General features: G+C 43.4%; 1 protein-coding gene across 1 annotated transcript in view; it reads left to right on the top strand.

Moving 5' to 3' along the window:
* wdr11 (WD repeat domain 11) overlaps nucleotides 1–20,665 on the top strand; it is a 112,572-nt gene extending 91,907 nt beyond the window's left edge. Inside the window, exons 23-30 of the mRNA XM_080781806.1 lie at nucleotides 1,138–1,351; nucleotides 4,114–4,209; nucleotides 11,304–11,469; nucleotides 11,782–11,879; nucleotides 11,997–12,142; nucleotides 13,594–13,685; nucleotides 14,785–15,033; nucleotides 16,278–20,665. Of these exons, the coding sequence (XP_080637932.1) occupies nucleotides 1,138–1,351; nucleotides 4,114–4,209; nucleotides 11,304–11,469; nucleotides 11,782–11,879; nucleotides 11,997–12,142; nucleotides 13,594–13,685; nucleotides 14,785–15,005 (1,033 nt within the window). The 3' untranslated portion in view covers nucleotides 15,006–15,033; nucleotides 16,278–20,665. The remainder of the gene's footprint in view (nucleotides 1–1,137; nucleotides 1,352–4,113; nucleotides 4,210–11,303; nucleotides 11,470–11,781; nucleotides 11,880–11,996; nucleotides 12,143–13,593; nucleotides 13,686–14,784; nucleotides 15,034–16,277) is intronic.
* Nucleotides 20,666–20,895: the final 230 nt, after the last annotated feature.

Here is a 20,895-nt window from a genome sequence, read left to right as displayed (position 1 = left end):
TTACCTGAGAACACCCAAGGTCCTGCTTTGCACAGAATACCACTAAAACTTTGTCTTCGTAGAGAGATCTTAACGACGTCACCCCCCCCCCCCCCCCCCCACATCTATATAGATTCGGTATTCCTTGCCTTTTCTCGATCGGTAAAGGTAACCTAGCAACAGCTTTGTGTAATCTGCAAAACTCTGATAATAACGAAAGGCATGAAAGGTCCTAAAGCTGGCTTGATGCCAGGGGCGAAGCGTGGGCTTGGACAATGGACGTGGTCATTAGCCCATTAAGACCCGAGACCAGCTTCTACAAAATGTCTTCTAAAATCACCAAAATGTATATGTAATTGGCCGCTGACCCCCATCTGAACATGTTGTTCCAGGGACCCCCCAGAAGCAAATATTTGAGTTAAAAACGTTCACTGTGAAACGATTTTTGCGAAAAATATTTTTCAACTGCTAAAGTTTAAGATAATGGTTAAAGTGGTTAAAAGCTATAAGGCGACACAGATGCGTCCTCAGGTCTAAATGGGTTAGACCGTTAGAGAACAAAGTTCCATGGTACACAACAAAGAATACAGCCTATACTTACAGTATAGGCATTAGCTAACTACAGTAAGCTAATGTCATCGGGCTCATTATCCACACTGGGTTCAACTAAAGCCTTGCTGTGGTTGTGATGCACCCCGCGGGCAGTGGCGGAAAGTAACTTTTACTTAACTGTACTTAACTCACTCTGCGCCAATAGGGTCGTCCTCTGCGCAGAGTTCGCCTTTTGGCGCCTAATTTTATATAAATTGATTGCGGTTCACAACTGTGTCCTGTACACGCTCATAACACTCTGGTAGCAGTGCAATAAAGAAGAAGAAAAAACGGAAATGACAATTCCCTTGGCTTTTGCGGTCTATGGGGACGCAGTTTTTAGAATCGTAATGTCTCGGATTCTTCTTTTTGGCTCAAAAGAAGCTAGATTTGTGGCTCATCTATTATATATTTTTTAAGTGGTACCCAAAAGTTGGGTCCTGGAGTACCTTTTTCAAACACCAGATAGGGGTGTCAGTGGTCAATGACTTGAGCTCAATTTCTAGTTATTTGTACTTTACTTGAGTAATTTCAACCAATACTTTTGCTGCACCACACACATCGCAGGCTGTTCGGGGACGAGTCCGACCTCCAGTTCTGGACGGTGGCGGCCCACTACCTCCAGTCGTTCTCCCAGGCTCGGCAGCTGAGCGTGCCGACGGCGGAGCGCCTCCCGGCCCAGGGCGACGAGAAAGAGACCCCCCAACATGTCGTCTCCTCCCAGAAGCAGGGCCACCTGGACATCTGCCACGACACCTTGTGCGAGAGCTCCTACTTCCAAGTAAGCAGAGAGAGACAGAGAGACACGAGTGTGTGTGTGTGTGTGTGTGTGTGTGTGTGTGTGTGTGTGTGTGTGTGTGTGTGCACATTCAGATATACAGCACCTGGACTGTTGTGTGTATGTCTTAGTACTGGGATGCGATTAAAAGTTTTTATCTAATTCATTAGAGGCTTTGTAATTAATTAATCTCGATTAATGGCATTTTAATTGCATATCAATATTCGACCTGGGAACGGTGAGAAACATTTTTTTCAAATGGATTTTGGTATACGACTGAATCAATGAATAGTGACTACATAAGCTTAAGCAATAAAACATTGTTTTGTTTTTTGTTTTGTTCTTTTCTTGAAACGTGTCTCCAAAATAGGGATGCCGGGCTTAAAAGTGGTTGTGTTTCTTTTTTTCCCTAGTCTCTCACTAAGCCTGGGCTTGAAGGGAGCCTTTTGCGGTTCAAATTTAGCATTTCAGCTTCCTCCATACTCCCACCGAATTCGTTCCATTGTCACCCTGGGTCAATACCCAGCTATAGTGAGCAGCAATGAAAGAAAAAAACAATAAATGTCCTTGTTTGTGCAGGGTTTTGTCATTGGGAAGATCAATGTCTCTCGTCGATGACACAGCTGGGTCGGTATGAAAATGAATGGGGAGAGGAGGGAGGCTGATAGTAGAGCGTAGAGAGCTTTGACAAACAATGCAGCGTGACTTTTTCAAACTTAATATCGACCACAGATTCCCCCCCCCCCCCTAGACTGTGTTGGCAAAAGTTTACCTTAATAGAAGACTCATTGATTGGCCCCTTCCGTCTCTTTCTCCCTTACGGCTGCCTGTTGGCATGGCAGCCACGCAGCCAACCAAGTGGAGACAAGACATCCTTCCATGTTTGTTGCCTAGGTGATAGTGGAGGCTTTTAATCAAAGATCTCTGAGGGCTGGCGGAGAAGCCGTGGTAGTTCTTGATGAACCCGTTCTTCTGTATGCAGTGTTATCGCAGCTCCCTTTCAGACAGACATTGTGACCAAATTTGACATTTGTCATATGAAAGCAGAGAATCATTAGCTTCAAATTGACATTGGTTGTTCAGTTTGACCCACCAGTTTTGGAGATATGGCTTATAGAGTAATGTCTTGCAGAAAACAGCGAGTTGAGAAAACAGGCTTGAAAGGTTCATTTCTGTGGTCTCTAACATTACACCTAGCTACATGTTTAAGCATGTCTGCCTGTGCTATTCATTCATTTTGGAGAAAAAAATAAAAATGGTTTTCTCCTCTGGTGAAAAGCTGGAATTTGCGCGATGGCAGGCTCTGAGTCAAATCTGGTCACAATTGATCAATGTTACCAATATTTTACCCATTTAGGACTGAGACCAGATTCTACAAAATGTAGATTCTAAATCCTGACAGTTTTCTGAATGTCAGGGGGTTCTCATGTCAAGGACCCCCAGAATTATATGCATGTGGTCGGAAACCCCCATCTGAAAATATGTTGTTCCACGGATCTCCCCCCATGAAATGGTGCCCAGACTAGGTCAAACGTGACTGTGACTCCCATTGGAAAAACATTGAGGCGGCCATCAAAAATGTGTTTGATATGTCTGTATGAGGCCTAGGAAGAGCATTTTGATTATTATCTTTCCTTTTTTCTTTATTTTTTGTATTTTTCATGAGAAACGATGGCCATGACAGCCCGCCAGATTTATTCCAAGCTTTTAGAGGTTTTTCTGATAATGGATGTTCTAAAATGATGGTGTTTTTATTCTTTGCAAAAATGTATCTCTCTCTCTGGCATTTCCAAATTGGAAATGTTTTGTTGTTCTTTATTATAACAGAAACACTTATTTAGCAATCAGCTACCCAGAATGCTGGCAAGCACGTACGCACGCACGCACGCACGCACGCACACAATAGCCCGTTAACTTTTTTCAATACAAGCTGCACCAAAGTTAAGTGAGGATTCATAACAATGGCTGTGCCTCAGAGGAGAATTCACAAAAGCATAACACATATCTGCTTCGTGATTTACACACACACCGACGCACGCACGCATCAACACAAGCACAAACAAAACATCTGTCTCTCACCCCCTGAATTAGGGTTTTGTCTTTGGCAAAGTTAACTCTAACCAACACATACACACAGAGCACAACACATACATTCTTCATTTGTACTGTATGTCTTTGCCCCAGTCTTGTCATGACATTCACATTTTGTAAAAAATCTGCAGATAGTTTTACAGATAGTTAACAGTACTAATTTATTATTTTTATTTCAGTGTCTAAAATCACCATTCGGGCTCATTTGTTTGAATTCCATCCGCACTGCAGCGGGGAATATGAAATGTGATTATGGGGAATATGAAATGTGATTATGTCAACAGTGTGTTAAAACCTAAAAGAAATCACACCTGTGTGAAGTGAGGGGTGCTTCAATGTTTGTGTTTACGCAATGTTTGTCTTTACACACTTTTGTCTTCAATGTGTTTACACAAACCCTCAAAGCTGGACATAGGAGGGGCTAACTCCCCTCAAAAAAATCTAATCTCTCTCTATATCTCTTATGTATCTCACTCGTGCGTGCGCACGCACACATACACACACACACACACACACACACACACACCTACAGTACACACATGAGGTTGATCATTCCCTCAACCACACCTTTGATCATCTGTCTTTATACATGATATTTTTGTGGTTGCATGTGTGTAAACATGCTCCATTGTGCGTGTGAAGTGACATGGTCTTGATTATCTCGTGTTTTGCAGAAATTCCAGTTGGATCGAGTCCACCTGCAGGAGGTGAAAAGATCCAGTTATGAACACACCAAGAAATGTGCTGACCAGCTCCTCCTCCTGGGCCAGGTTGGTACTACACTACCCATACATACCATAGACCAGTGGCTCAGAGTGGCTGGATATGTCAGGAACACCTCAGTATTTGGACCCTTATGCAGAATAACCTAGGCAACAACGAATTGCACTTAACACTAGCACGTCTAAGCGGTCAGTCTGACTGATTTTGAGATTTTTAGGTGGATTTTCTTTGCCCAGGAAGTTCTGAGAAAGTTCCCCTTGCATAACTTTTTCTAAATATTCGATTCAAATCATCTCTGTTTTTTTTTCATCTGAAACGTTTTGTAAATATGATTTTAGGCATACTTATACCTAGTAGGTCTGCTCTTTTTCGCACAAATGACCGCCGTCACCCTTTCTACCCCGCAAGCAGTGAAGTTTCACACCTCCCGACAGCTGGAGACGGCATTGTTCAAGCTAATGAGTCATTTGTATTTCAACTGCCAAGCCTTCATTCCATTTCCAACTAATTCAATCATATATTAGTGCTACCAGATTTGTTAAAAAATTACATTTGGATATTAATTTAAAAAACCCACGTGGATTCGAGCCATTCGGATTTATATTTCGATTCGGGACCGGCGCCGCAGTTCATCCTTACGCATTTTATTTATCTTTTTATAAATTCCTGAAGGATAAAGTCGCTTCATGATTGAAGATTGATGAGTGATAGATCTGTGTGTTGCAAAATAAAACAGTTTCGGTGTAGGCCAGGCCTGTCCCCGATTCTGATCACTAGGTGCGCAAAGAACGTAAAAGGCCCCCGCAGCCCCGGCCCTTACTCTAAGCCCCGTCCGCCCTGTGCTCACCATTTTTTGCGCACCGTCCGTGCGCAAATAACATAGCACGCTCTTTGCAGACTTTGCGCAGGGTGGGCGGGGGCCTTTTGTGAATCGGGGAACCTACGCAGCCTGCGTAGTCTGCGTTTAGGAAGAGTGCGAGGCAGCTGATTTGTTCTTCAATATATGCCAGTGTCGGCGTGTCGCATGGAAAATATAACTACCGGTAATCTACAAGCTCACTACGCTTACCCACGGCACCGTCTCGCAAAAACTTGCACAGCTTTTTTTTTTATTCAAACCTTAATTTTATATATTCAGTTATTCATTTATTCTTTTGATTCGGAAATTTGTTCGAATATGGAATATTCGTTGGCAGCACTAATATATGTTTGGCTGGTTAACTTGGAATTTGTTTAATATGTTGAGATAATATGAATAGGAATACAATGATTATAATCCATGATGAGGGATGTTATTGAATGCTCGGTTAGACTCGACCGACATTTCCTTTCCATGGAGCGAGAATGCTTGCCGCTGCGATTCCAAATAAAAATGACAGTGTTTGAAATCATTTCAACCAGATAGACCTACCGAACCTCTAAATGTTTTGTCAGTTAAAATATGACAGTTCTGTCCGTCCTTCAACTGTAAACTTTTCTGCAAGCGACGTGGAACTGACTTGCAATTCTGCCTGCACGCACGCAAGGCTCTTTCTTTTTTTCTCTCTCTCCCTCTCTTCTACCGCGGACCTCTCTGCTGGCACAATCAATCAAATATACATCGATCATAGGGGCGGGTATGTAAGGTTAGGCAAGGCTTAGCCTTCCCAAAAAGTATGTTGGGTATTTTTAATATATATAATATATGTGCGCAGCATTATATAGAAGCCTATAGAGCGTCGCAGTCCCGCCCCCTTTCATGACAACGCCAGGCCCAGGAAATAGTTTCCAATGCATTTTTCCCATAGACATTTCAAAACATATTTATTTAAAGACCTTATAAGCGTCGTACAGTGCCAACTCTTGTCGTGACAAATCATGACAACAAACACAATATTTTGGACCAAACAAATAATTACAAAGAAGAAAAAATAAAAAATAAATAAACGTCTTTAACTAAATACTTTCTGAAAAGTCTATGAGGAAAATGAACGGGGGTTTATTTTCCGGGTCTCTCGCGGGGGCGGGACTGCGACGCTCTATTGTGTGTGTGTGTGTGTGTGTGTGTGGTCGCTGATCGGGTGGCCTGATCGGGTAGCCTAATCAGCAGATTGGATACTTGGTATGTCTGTATAACCTCGTCCTTCCAGTCGCTTTGTAGCAAACGGTAGCGCGCTGGTTTGTTTTGGAAAACAGCAAAACGCAAAATGGATATAGCCTACGGCTACGGTCTTTTTCAAGGCAAAGATAAAGTAATTCAGAAGAAGAAGCTGTCAGCACTCGGCAGCACCAATGCCCGCACGGTTCACAGTTCACACCACTGTAGCAACACTGACACGTTCAGTGGAGTGGCTGCTGCTGCTGTCTCTGTGCCGTCTGTGAAGAGCCATGAGCCGGGAGGGGAACACACTGACATGTTCAGCGGAGTGGCTGCTGTCTGTGTGCCGTCCGTGAATAGCCATGAGCCGGGAGGGGAACACACTGACTTAAGACTTGAGAAAAAGACCCATACTGACCAAAATATACCAAAACGATGCCCGGGAACTTTAATTAAAAGCTAGATGCAGTGGCTATAATTGGGTCAAGGGTGTTGCTTTCGTGAGCAATGGTGTACAAGATTGGTAATACATTGGTCAAAGTAACTCATTTTTAGACCATCTGGGGGAAATAAACAAAATAATGAATAAATAAATCTCCCTGTCGTCGTCCCCCACACGCAATTCTAGCCTACCCAAAGGTAAAACAAAGTCGGACAGTGTTTTATCCGCTTTCAAACTTTTTCGGGAGAAATAAACAGACATTGTTATTTCTGCAAACCGCATAAAATATAACCTCTAAAACAACATTTAGTCTACATGTTGTGAGTAGCCTACATTTGTATACACATGAGGAATTAGTTGGAATGTACATTTAAAAGACAATGGCAAGCCGTCAACGGGAGCAGGTACTACAGGGAGAGGTCTGAAGATCATTAGACGAGTGGGGGAGAGAGTGGCCAATCAAATCGCATGAAAAACACGGTCATCTTGACCTTTCATAGTCATAGTAGTAGATGAGATGAGTTCAGACATGCTAGTGATTTATTTTACCGGTAATTAACTCAGAAAGCCCTCCCAGGGCAATATAACATAATGGAGGCAACAAAAAGTCAGGGAGGCGATCCAGGCATGGCACACTCGGGGCAAGACACTATATTAAAGCATCCCAGTGTGTTGTGTTTCTCCCCATTTCTCTTTACTCACAGTGACAGCCGGACAGAGCTCTCCAAAAGAGTTGATATACATCCACATGTTTCACTCAGTTGCACGCTATACTGCCGCTCAAAAATATTTGATCTCCAAACTCGCAACGCATCGCTCTGCGATGCTTTGTGAGCTTTGAGATCAGATATTCTTTTCAGTGACCACGGCATGATGCAACTACTGCAAAACGGGCATAACAGTGGCAACCTTTTCAGTCATTTCATAGGATGAATCAAGGATTGAGTGCTTTAAACGCCACCTCTGCCGCTGAACATACTGTAAGTGTTGTGTTTAGATCGGATACAATTACAATTTACAATTTAGGCATTTAGCAGATGCTCTTAATCCAGAGCGATTTACAGTAAGCAAGAACAAAAAACATGGTAATACATCAAATACTGGTACATAAATCATGAATCATACATAAGATGAGAACCTAACTGTGGAATATCTATATAATGAAACTATGCGTGTACACTATAGAGTGCTATGTCTACATACATTGAGCTTATGCCTGTAAGGTCGTCGAGGCTAGGGCTACGGCAAGGATAGATTCAAACGGGTCGAGTGCGTGCTGTTACGTTTTACTTGTGCATGCCATCAGGAACACGCACTGGGAGCCCTAAACTGTGTTTACAGAGACGGATAAGGAACGTAAGGAGGATGTATTCACTAATGTCTTAACATGACAAGAGAGGCAGGCAGTTTGAACACGTAAATATATCAAATGAAGGCTCACCTACTCTCTCTCTCTCTCTCTCTCTCTCTCTCTCTCTCTCTCTCTCTCTCTCTCTCTCTCTCTCTGCGCGCACACACACATCCACATCCAACCTCCTCAGCTGTGTACTACAAGAGCCCTGTGATAACAATTTAATGACGGGCCTGATGGAGCAAGAAGGGGAATGAGCGCTGCCCCTATACTCTCTACCATAATTCACTCCCACGGAGAGAATGGAGTCTCTCTCTCTCTCTCTCTGTCACCTACCTAGTCAGTGCTGCAATGGGCAGAGAGGGGAGGATAGGTCAGACAAAGTGCCGTCCCCCTAATGGGCAGCCTGGCTGTACAGCAGTAGTGGAAAAAGTACAGTACACACATATTTTACTTAAGTAAAAGTATCTACTGCAATATAGAAATATAGAAAATGTGAGTGCAGTATTGGCATAAAACGTACCAAAAGTAGAAAGTACTCGTTATGTGGAATGTCCCATTTCAAGTTTTCAAATGTATAACAATCTATTGAAAGGAGCAAATCTACAAGATTGTAGATCTGCTATTTCCAAATGGTCGAAATGTATATACATTTGAAGTGGTTAATGTATTGTTTTTTAATAATAATCACAATCTACAAAGTAACTAGTAACTAAAGTTTTCAAATAAATGTAGTGGAGTAAAAGTATTAGGAATTGGAAAGGTTACAAATGCCTCAAAATTGTACTTAAGTACAGTACTTAAGTAAAGTCTACTTAGTTACTTTCCACCCCTGTCGTTCAGTGTGCACACTGCACAGTGGGCCCTCTGGCCTCACGCCACAACACATCAACCACAACAGCATCATTATTATTATCAGTCCATATGGTTCCATATGTGTCCCCCTGTGTAGCGTCCTCCTCAACACTGTTCCTCTCACTCCTCTCCTAATCGCGGATATGCTGTGGATTTTTTTAACTAGAGGGGCTACGTATGTCGCTCGCGATCGCTAATTGGAACTAGAAATGCACTCTGTCGAGGTTCCAACTTGCGCCATGCACACAAGTACTACTAACCAATATAAAAACTAACTAACTAATAAATCCTTTAGACCCGTTATTGACCTTATACCTACCTTGAAGCGTACCTTAGTTACGTCACCATCAACAGCCAATAAGGGACCACCATTCTTACCGACATACATACATACATACATACATACGGTATGCGGTCTAGTCTAACTTGGACTCAGGGGGGTCGACGCCTCTGCCTTGCATAGTCCCCAGTGAATAGGCAGTTTGCCCTTCACTGGTAACCCCATTTTTGAATTATTTTTAAATATATGAAGGTATTGCGTGCAGGGATTTTTACAAAAAAGCCCCCCTTTTAAAATACATACACACATACATACCTACATACATACATTTCAGAAGTTTTAGCAGTTTTTAAGGACCCACTTTTAGGCCAGTGCACCAGAGCAAGCTCTTGCCTTTTTTTAAACCCTACCCATTTTAACCAAATGCATACATACATACATGCATACATACTGTACATACTTACATACATACATACATACATACATACATTTCGGACATTGGTTTAGGTATGCGGTCTAGCTTAACTTGGACTCAGGGGGGTGGACGCCTCTGCCTTGCATAGTCCCCAGTGAATAGGCATTTTGCCCTTCACTGGTAACCTTATTTTGGATTTGTTTTAAATATATGAAGGTTTTGTGGGCTGGGCTTTTTACTAAAAAGCCCCCCCTTTTAAATACTACACACACATACATACATACATACCTACATACATACATTACAGACGTTTTAGCAGTTTTTAAGGACCCACTTTTAGGCCAGTGCACCAGAGCAAGCTTTTGCCTTTTTTTAAACCCCACCCATTTTAACCAAATACATACATGCATGCATGCATGCATGCATGCATGTCCTTTTACCCACCCAACATGAAACATAATATGTTTCATGTTTCTAATCGGCTGTTGATGGTGACGTAATTAAGATATTATCTTAATTACGTCACCATCAACAGCCGATTAGAGACCACCATACCATGCATACCATACATACATATGACTTTTGGCCATTCTTACCGACATACATACATACATACATACATAGTATACATACATACAATACTCTTTATAATTGAGAAAATATTCAAAATACATCATAAATAAATACCGAAACCAGATATAATCATTAAGAAAGGTTTATGCATGTACTATGTGTACTCCAGGCAGTCTGTTGCAAAAATGCTTTTTTTAATAATCTGGGGAGCCCCCAAGATCATTTGGAGAAGTTTTGAAAGTTTTTACTATTCTTTCTTTTCATCGAATGGTACTGCTTGTTTTCTTCAATTGCTGCTGCAGCTACAGATCCAACAGCCCGTGGCCATTATGTTAATAAAGACCTTATAGTTTGGTAAAGTGAAGAATCGGTCCATGTCCAATTAGATCAACATATCAACCCGTCGAGGAGATGAGGAAAATGGATGAGGGCAGACTGGCAGAGTTTTGTTTATTTAAAGCTGAAATGAAAAATATGTTTTTCACACACGGAGCATAGAGGGTCATTAAGTAGAGATGCCAAAAGAGAGACTTGTATTTTCATGTCAAAAGTCCATAAAAAAAGAATAGTATGATGCTTTGTACTAGGGTTGTCCTGATCTGATCACGTGATCGGAAATCGGGGGCGATCATGTCATTTTCAAATGATCGGGACATACAGTACCTACTTTGTACGGAAGCTGTTTTAACCTTTTCTGTGCCATCTACGTTTATAAACGTAGCTAGGCTAATGGTACCTACTGGTGCTATCTATGCGTACCGGTATGTTCGTAGACAACTTATACTCCATATATGAATGCGCCGTCCGTCTGTTTACCTTTTAGCATTGCTCCGGCATCAGTGATGGGATTTTGAAATCCAGCTCCGTTGAGCCTCCATTATAACCCGATTTTCAAAGTGCCGTCCTAATCTCCAAAGGTTCGAGAGCTGTCCATGGTGGGCCGCCGCACACATAAATCATCACCATCATAAATCAATATATATAATTTCAGAGCGAACGTTTTTAACTCAAATATTTGCTTCTGGGAGGGTCTGTGGAACAACATATTTTCAGATGGGGGTCCGGCCAATTACATATATTTTTTGGGGAGCATCTGACCTAGGTTTTTCAGGTCTCGGGTCTAAATGGATTAATATATCTTCTTCCAGACGGACCGGGCAGTGCAGCTGCTCCTGGAGACTTCAGCAGACAACAGCAGCTACTACTGTGACTCCCTGAAGGCCTGCCTGGTGACCACCATCACCTCTTCAGGGCCCTCCCAGTCCACCATCAAACTGGTGGCCACCAACATGATCGCCAATGGCAAGCTGGCAGGTACACTGCTTAGTCCGTTTCCTATCTAATTATTATTATTATCGGGTTTAATAAAATAATTATAAGATTTTCTCTCTTTCTTTTGTTGTGTTTTTGTTTTGTTTTGTTTTTTTGGGGGGGGGGGTCAAACTATCGACAGAGCTAGTAGTTACCCTCATCTGCGATCAGACATCAGCAATCCATCATGTTTGTGTAATCTCTGTCTCTCTCTCTCTCTCTCTGTCTCTCTCTCTCTCTCTCTCTCCACCTCTCTCTCTCTCTCTCTCTTCACCTCTCTCTCTCCACCTCTCTCTGTCTCTCTCTCTCTCTCAGAGGGTGTGCAGCTGTTATGTTTGATTGACAAGGCGGTAGACGCGTGTCGCTACCTGCAGACCTACGGGGAATGGAACCGTGCCGCGTGGCTGGCTAAGGTACGTAACTCCTACATGACACATAGGGGATGTGCGCGTACATGCGTGTGTGGTTCCAGGTGCCGTGGTAAACGGCCCCATGCTAATATGTGTGTACAATCCATGTGTGCTGTGCAGGTTCGCCTGAACCCAGCGGAGAGCTCTGACGTGTTGAAGCGCTGGGCAGAGCACCTCTGCTCCCCGCAGGTCAACCAGAAGTCCAAGGCCATCCTGGTCCTCCTGTCCCTCGGATGCTTTCACAAAGTAGGAGAGATGCTACACAGGTAATCTCTCTCTCTCTCTCTCTCAGCCGTCTATCCCTCTCACACTTTTTTCGCTCCATCTCTATCTTCATCTCCAGTGGTGTGAAGTAACTTAAGTATGTTTACTTAAGTACAGTACTTCCCTCCATCCATCTTCAACCGATTATCCGTAGTCAGGTCGCGGGGGCAACAGCGCCACCACCAGAGAGCTCCATGCAGACCTCCCTCTCCAGAGCAGCATTAGTAACTTCGTCCTGGGGGATCCCGAGGCGTTCCAAGGCCAGTGACCATTGTGAGCTTGTAGATCGGCTGATTGATTGAATGGTTCATTGTACAGAAATGTAAAAACAGCAACAGAGTACAGTCAGAGTCAAACACTCAGTTCTAAAGGGGTAAACCAAAATAGTCCTTGCGGTCTTGTTTCTATCTATCTTCATCTCCATCACTCCGATGCCCCGATCATCATCATCTCTCTCTCTACTCTTTATAATGGTACACATCTTTCTATCGACTCACTCACACTACATCTTTGTTGAAGCTCTTCGTCCTTCCCCTGATGATTGACGGGGACGACTGTCGATCTCTGATTGGCTGTCCTCCTCCTCCTGTCACCTCTGTCCCTCATCATCACTCACGCAACCGTAAACGAGTCCTTCAGCGTCACTGTGTGTGTGTGTGTGTGTGTGTGTGTGTGTGTGTGTGTGTGTGTGTGTTTGTGTCTGTGCCAACTAGGGAGTGCTCGATTTAGAGGTCACGTCAGTATCTGTTCAATGGATAGTGTAAACAATCTTTTTCCCTTTTGTTGAAGAAATGTAAAACTATAAAATATAATTGTCATTAGATGTGAGACACAGTGCTGTATCAGCTATCTATGAATATCTGCACAGATCCATCCATCTATAAATGCACCAAGTCTCTGTACGTGTGTACGTCTATAATCCACATAACTCGAGAACCGTTCGCTCCATCGACTTCAAATTCGACAGACGCGTGCCACACCCCCACAGGGAGTGCAGTGCCCGGTGTCGAGTCGGTCGGACCCATGGTTGTCCAGAACCGCCAGAAAAGGTGACATGTACAGGCAGACTTAGTAGCACACACCATATTATTGTCATCTGAACTGAGCCAAACGTCAGCTGAGCCTTTAGCACGATAGAAGAATTTGAGAAAGGCGGGTGGCATGCAGCCTAGACTAGCTTACTGCACAGACACCAAATCAGAGTTGAAATGGCACAAATTGTGTGTGTGTGTGTGTGTGTGTGTGTGTGTGTGTGTGTGTGTGTGTGCGCGCGCGCGCATCTTGACGGCTCTCCTTCTGAAAAGCCCTTGGCAGCAAAATGGAAGGCTTGCTGATGTATATGCCTTAGGGTTCCAGAGTCAAAATGCACGGGATGATGCCAAACTCTTGACAATAGCTTTCTCTTTCTCTCCCTCCCATATCTGTCTTCCTTCTCCCTCCATCCCATGGGCAGCATGAGGTACTTTGATCGCGCCGCGCTCTTCATCGAAGCCTGTCTGAAGTATGGGGTGATGGAGGCCAACGATTCCTCCAATATCCTTTTTAGCAAGTCCATTACTGGACCTAATAGCCTGCACAATGCAGCCCACCTGCCTCGCTAACTATATCTCTTTCATTTCCCCAGAGAGCACTGTATAATAATACAAATCTGTTTTAGCCCAATACTGCAGTGTCATCAAAGCTCTTAAGTTCCATCATGTGCTCTAGCCAGATTGAAAGCATGAAATAGCTGTACTTTTTCAATTGTGAACGCTCGCTCATTCTTAAGCCTGATGCTGGTTGCAGTGTGCTGGTGGCGCACACTGCAAATAGCTGATCTAGAAAGCTCACAACACGTTGCGTTGCAAGCTTGTGGATCTGCTATTTTCTGTGAGAAACACTGCATAAAATACAGTTTTAATGAAGCCTTAAAGGTATTGGGTAAGTGGTTTTCTTTGGTTAAAATAATATATTGTGATGGTACTCATTGCTATAGAGTATACAGTTTGTTTGTTCAGTAACAGGAGTGTCCATGTCTTTACAGCTTTTCTATTACACAGAACATTTTCTGGTGGGGTTACCAATTTTATCCAATCAGAATAGAGAACGCAGTCAGGATACAGATTAATCAAGTGGAATTGTAAGTGATGACGCAAAGAAATGAGCAGACACAATTGGCGCTGGAACACTAATTCAATGAAGCTGATAAATTATTACTTTCTCCTGATTGGCTTAAATTTTGTCACATACCTGAAAATGTATTTTCTGTTCATTAAAGAGCTGGAGAGACAGGGAGTCTCCCGTTGTTGAACAAAACTCCATAGCAGTAATTACTATCAGAATATAGTGATTTATCCTTTTAACAAAAACAATTATGTTTCGTTTGAACAGTTTGAACCAAAGAATATCATTTACCCTTACTTTTTTTCATCACTTATCGCTTCGCAGTCTTTGTATTGACTTGTGCTTTCGTTTGAAATGTACCGGATTTCCAATCAATCAAACCCTAACCTTTAACTGATATACGTGTTCTCAGAGGAAAGGACGCGGCAGTCCAGCAAATATTTGTGTTTGACGATGTGTGTACCGTGTTCGCGTGTATCGGGCAATCGCATCACATCCTTCTTCCTTGACATGCTGCTCCTCGTTGCACATAAGCTCATAGGCGCAGCGTTCGTGGACTACGCGCGCCTGCTGCGCTCCCTGGGCCTGCGGGAGGGCGCGGCACTGTGGGCCTCGCGGGCCGGCGAGGCGGGCGAGCAGCTCATGGAGGAGCTGTTCCAAGCAGAGGAGGGGTCGGCCACCACCACCACACCCGAGCCCGCCACTGCATACAAAGACTTGACGGACGCAGCAATGTCGTCCCCGGAGAGCATCGTCGAGTGACCACCTCCTCCCCGTTGGGGATGTTTGGGTAGGAGAGAGAGAGTGGGACAATGTGCAGTTGGGGCGGTGCTGTTGTTGTTGCGGATCAGGTCGGTTAATCCATTAAGACCTGAGGACCCGAGTCTGAGGGTTTCCTGAAAAAATCTGTGTTTCTAGGTTGTAGTTGTCAAACTATTTCATGTCAAGGACACACAGGATTATCTGCATTTGGCTGCCGACCTCCATCTGGAAATATGTTGTTCCAGGGACCCCCCACTCCAAAAAAGCAAAGATATGAGTTAAAAACGTTCCCTGTGAAAGAATATATATATTCAAAGATCTGCTATTTTTCAACAGCTAAAGCTTAAACTAGAAAATTGCAGAGTGTGGTTGCCGCAGTGGCTTACATATGCCCCTCCCACTAATATTGACAGCCAATTACAATGTCGTGTCACCCCTGTGATCATGCGTAAGTAATTCGTAGGGGATTTAACCCCCAAAATTCATGTTTTCGCGTCAAACGGTTACATTTCTCGCATGAAAATGGAATTGCTTTTAGACTTGGTTGATTAAACACTATCAACATTCCGCCGTGCGAGTTTTCATCGAAAAGGTCCAGAGATCACGTGTACAGATTTGTGAGATTTGGACAAAATCTGTAGGCGGAAAAGCAAAAAGTGTGTTTTGGACAAAATTCTAAATGGCGGAAAATATATCATGGCGGAAATGGGTGTGGCCTATATTGGGAGATGCGTCATGACCCAAGGAATCCAGGGAAAATGGTATTTTTAAGGTAAAGTGGGCTGTTATAGCGCCACCATGAGGCCGACCGATAACATTATAGGTTAATTAATTTTTGTGATAATTATGAATTTATCCTCCAAGTTTTGTAACTATAGTGCTTACAGTCTCCGAGGAAAAAATACTTGAATGTGATTTTTCGCATTTTCCCATTCAAGTCAATAGGGAAATTTAATCACTAATAAATTCACATCAATTAAACTATACAACATTTCTCTTAGCAAAACACAAGCATACGATTCCCGATTTTTCCCGATGTGACTCAAGTGCGTACAGTCAAAACTGTGGGAGGAGTAGTGCGACAAAGTTTGTCTTACTACAGTAACGTATGGAATATGTAAGAAAGTGTTACAGTTACTAGAGTCTGGTTGCCATTTGGGCAACCACACTAAATAGTGGTTGAGGTGTTTAAAAGCTATAAGGTGACAAAGAGGCGTCCTCAGGTCTAAATTGGTTAATCATCCCTTTTCCATCCTTTGCCTCGGCCATTAGAAGAGGAAGAAGGTAGAAATGAATGTACGTCGACCCCTTCCCCACCAGGGCTGAACCAGCCCCTTCACCACCAGGGCTGAACCGGCCCCTTCACCACCAGGGCTGAACCGGCCCCTTCACCACCAGGGCTGAACCGGCCCCTTCCCCACCAGGGCTGAACCGGCCCCTTCACCACCAGGGCTGAACCAGCCCCTTCACCACCAGGGCTGAACCGGCCCCTTCACCACCAGGGCTGAACCTGCCTCTTTACCACCAGGGCTGAACCAGCCTCTTTACCACCAGGGCTGAACCAGCCTCTTTACCACCAGGGCTGAACCAGCCCCTTCACCACCAGGGCTGAACCGGCCCCTTCACCACCAGGGCTGAACCGGCCCCTTCACCACCAGGGCTGAACCGGTCCCTTTACCACCAGGGCTGAACCGGTCCCTTTACCACCAGGGCTGAACCAGCCTCTTTACCACCAGGGCTGAACCAGCCTCTTTACCACCAGGGCTGAACCAGCCCCTTCACCACCAGGGCTGAACCGGCCCCTTCACCACCAGGGCTGAACCGGCCCCTTCACCACCAGGGCTGAACCGGTCCCTTTACCACCAGGGCTGAACCGGCCCCTTCACCACCAGGGCTGAACCGGTCCCTTTACCACCAGGGCTGAACCGGTCCCTTTACCACCAGGGCTGAACCGGTCCCTTTACCACCAGGGCTGAACCGACCTCTTCACCACCAGGGCTGAACCGGCCTCTTTACCACCAGGGCTGAACCAGCCTCTTCACCACCAGGGCTGAACCGACCTCTTCACCACCAGGGCTGAACCGGCCTCTTCACCACCAGGGCTGAACCAGCCTCTTCACCACCAGGGCTGAACCGGCCTCTTTACCACCAGGGCTGAACCGGCCTCTTTACCACCAGGGCTGAACCGGCCAGCTTCTTAGTCCATGAGCCAGAGCCCCAAAATTAGAACGTCAATTACAAATTGAGTGGGCAAAACCACACCTATTTTCACCTACAGGATAGGTGAATAGGTAAAAATGTATGTAAATTAATAGTTATCACCATGAAACTTCCCCAGTTGATTACTTACACGAAGACAATGATTTATTAATTAATTAAGTTTTCTGAAATTGCACATTTAAATATGCAAATTATTAGGCATTATATAGGACATTATGCAAGAGATAGAAATTATGAAAAAGCTGTAGTAGATTTTTCAGTAGCTTTTTGTGGAAGGGTTATCATATATTAATTTGCTTATATTGACCCTATAAAAAATGTAATATGGGTATGGTTTTGCCCACTCAATTTATAATTAACGGTCCAATTTTGGAGCTCTGGCTCATGGACTGAGAACCGGGCCGCTTCAACCCAGGTGGAAAATGGGCCAAAGTGTCGTCAGTGCTGTCCTCGTTGGGGAAGGGCAGTGTGATCTTCATCTTTCTATCGAGAGAGGAGGGACTTGTCAGTCTGTCACTGGAGTCTGGCCTGTGACTTCTAATGTTCTTTGATGTCTTTGATTTGAACAGCGTGTGCATGCGCACGTCAACTTGTCCCCAGTGGTGTCCATCAAAATGAAATGGATCATTTCCTCGGTCTGTGTGTGTGTGTGTGCATGCGAGCGCACTGTAAATCCTGAGTGTTAAACGGTGTTGATTTGTGCAAAGTCATTTGACATTTTGAATGGTGATCGGTTTGTCAAGTTTTATGTTCAGAGTGCATTCTTTTTATCTTGCCACTGTGTGAAATATCGGTCCAAAGTGCTACTCTTTGCTTGTCGTGTGTAGATGCGTATCCACTTGGTAATGTTGTGCCCTGATTTCAACCCCCAAAAGTTCTATCGCCCCCTTCCCTTTTCATTTTGTAAATGCACTCCATTTATGGAATTCTAGTGTGATCACTAGCCTCTACGCCGTGACTGAATTTGAAAGATAATATATTTTTGCACATTTAATTGAACCCAATCCACATTGTTTGGTTGACACCTTATGTACACTGAACAATGTTGCCCAGTCGGACCACACACGGCTCGATTTGTACATAGTTGTGCGTGGGTGTCGCCCCGAGAAAATAGCCACTCTACAAGCTTACAACACTGTGCCGGTGGAGCTATTTTTAGTGGGGCGAAACCCGCGAAGCGACTAAGTATAGCATTTGTAGTAGTAGTTTAGTACAGTATACATTATAGTAGTACAGTACGTACATGCGAGGGACCACAGCATGGGTGCTGCAGCCGTTACTGTGGCAATGCATCACAATGTCCTCTATTCAGCCATGCCTCCTCTGTAATACAGTGGTTTATGCCTCCTCTGTAATGCAGTGGTTTTCAACCTTGTTCATGTCAAGGTCCATTATTTATTCAGCATTTGAGCCACGGACCACCATGTGATGACATTTAGCCTTCTCAGACCCAAAACTAAAGGATATGTTGTTGTTTGTCTGATACGATTTTGGTGTGGTTCTGTGGTACCATAGTACTGTAGAGAGTTGAACAGGTTGATCAAAAGATATATAAAAATCTACATTCTCTAATAGTGTAGACATCTTGTAGGTTAAGTAATGCAGATGTTTAACAATAATCTAACTCTTGAGAGCTTATAATGATTCATTTTACACTCAAGAGTTAAAGATCTTTAAGGGTCCATTTGGTTAATAACTCTCCATCATTTAGCTGCAGGGGAACACCTGGAACACCCTCAAGCGTCCCTGGTTGAAAACCACTTCTGTAATTGTAATAACACACGCATGCGTGCGTGCACGCACATACACAGCGAAGAGGGATTGGGACCACTGTTAAAAAAAAACTTACCAGGTACGTACGTACCAATATACATACTATCCACAACTTTTGCCCGATGGAAAACGGTTGAGCCGGTAACATGCGGTGGGCAAGGCTGTTTAGCTGATGTGTGGAGGGTTTTGCGTCGCGTTGTCATTGTTAATTTGTTTTTCATTTTATTAGAATGCTGGTTAAAAAAAAGGTATAAATATAATGTACTTCTGTGTCTGTGTGTGTGTGTGTGTGTGTGTGTGTGCGCGTGCGTGCAATATCTTTCCTTTTTTTATCAGACCACTGAGCTACGATTTACATATCCCGCAATCATATGCATACAGTAGTCCATAGTCAACTATGTAGTCTCGTGTTGCCAGACTGTTGCCTCTCGCAATTGCCTTCCGTTTCGTCTTTACAGTCGCGCAAATGTATCCTAATATAAAAAGAAAGCATCTAAGCATATATAGCTTGCTGCTTAGCAGAAATTTATATAACATTTAAAATATATTTTTGTGAACGGAGATTACTCTGATTTTGAGAGGTGTAGTTCTAGACTCTAGTCTATATAGCATTCGGAGATTGTGGAATAGTTGTCTGGCTATGCGAGACTAATAGTCAATGTTGGAGCCAATGTTTCTGTGGTCTGTGTGTAATTTGTATGGAATTAACATGGAAGATATCTACTTAAAACACTTAAAAAGAAAAAGAAAACATATCTCTGTTGCACCCGGCAATGTGAATAATAGTTTGTAGACGGTGCATTGTGTGTTTAATTGCAGAAGTGTGTCATTCTGTTCCAGAAGTACCTCCATGTTGTTCCTCTCTATAATGCTGTTGTGACCCCAGGCCAGCCTTGTGTTACCATACCAACCACATTTGTAGTTGTTACGTCCCCAATAAAGAGGTCCAGGTGTTATTTTGTGCAAAAGTGCATTATTGGCTATTTCCCCTACCATAAGCCCTCAATGGGGGTTGGGTTTTTGTGCTAATTTGCTTATTTCCATCAAAATATGTGGTAAAGTGTGCCGCTTGGGATACTATTTACATTATGAAGAGAGGATATATACAAAAAGCGAGCGATGGAAATAAGCGAATTAGCACAACACCCCATAGCCCCATTCCATTCAATGCAATCCATTGAGGGCTTATGGTAGGGGAAATGGCCAATAATGCGCTTTTGCACAAAATAACACCTGGACCTCTTTGGTGGGCATGTAACAATTACAAATAAAGGTAAGAAATCCTTCTAGCATGGTATTCTCCTTTAATCCAAGTAAACTGTATATACACAACACTGTATAGCTTCAGCTCCAATCATATTGTGCAGTATTGTAAAAGAAGCAATGTATACTCCACTCCTTCCTAATCGTGAGTCACTAGACTTTGTGATCATATTGTTTTGTGTCGTCGTTTTGTAGTTAAATGAGTACTACAGAAAATAATAACATGCAGAAAGACAGCAAATCACTGTAATGGGGTCCAAAACACAAATACAAAATCAGTGTCTTTTTTTCTTACGTTATTGTTTACACAGTGACTTATATGTCTGCTTTCAGCTTTATAAATATTCTGGGAAGAAAGATATATATGTATATATGGATAGCAATAAAAACAAAAAAATCTTAAATTACTTATATTATAATTCACTGGCTGGGGTGTCTGTGTGTTATGTTTTTCTTTTTTTCCTATCCAATATTCTCACCACAAGATGTCGCTCCTGCACTTAAAATGCAAGAAACAGAAGAGTGAGGCTGCAGTGAAGATCTTGCCCTGTAAACCCTGAAGCTTCTCAGTGACAGTGGCTCTGCGAAAAACACACACACACACACACATATCAAGTGCTGCTTTGAGTTCTGC

The sequence above is a fragment of the Protomyctophum bolini genome (assembly GCF_963924005.1).
Source record: "Protomyctophum bolini genome assembly, chromosome: 14".
NCBI classification, from domain to species: domain Eukaryota; kingdom Metazoa; phylum Chordata; class Actinopteri; order Myctophiformes; family Myctophidae; genus Protomyctophum; species Protomyctophum bolini.
Note: the sequence above shows the minus strand (reverse complement) of the source record. Positions and strands in the feature narration are given on the sequence as shown.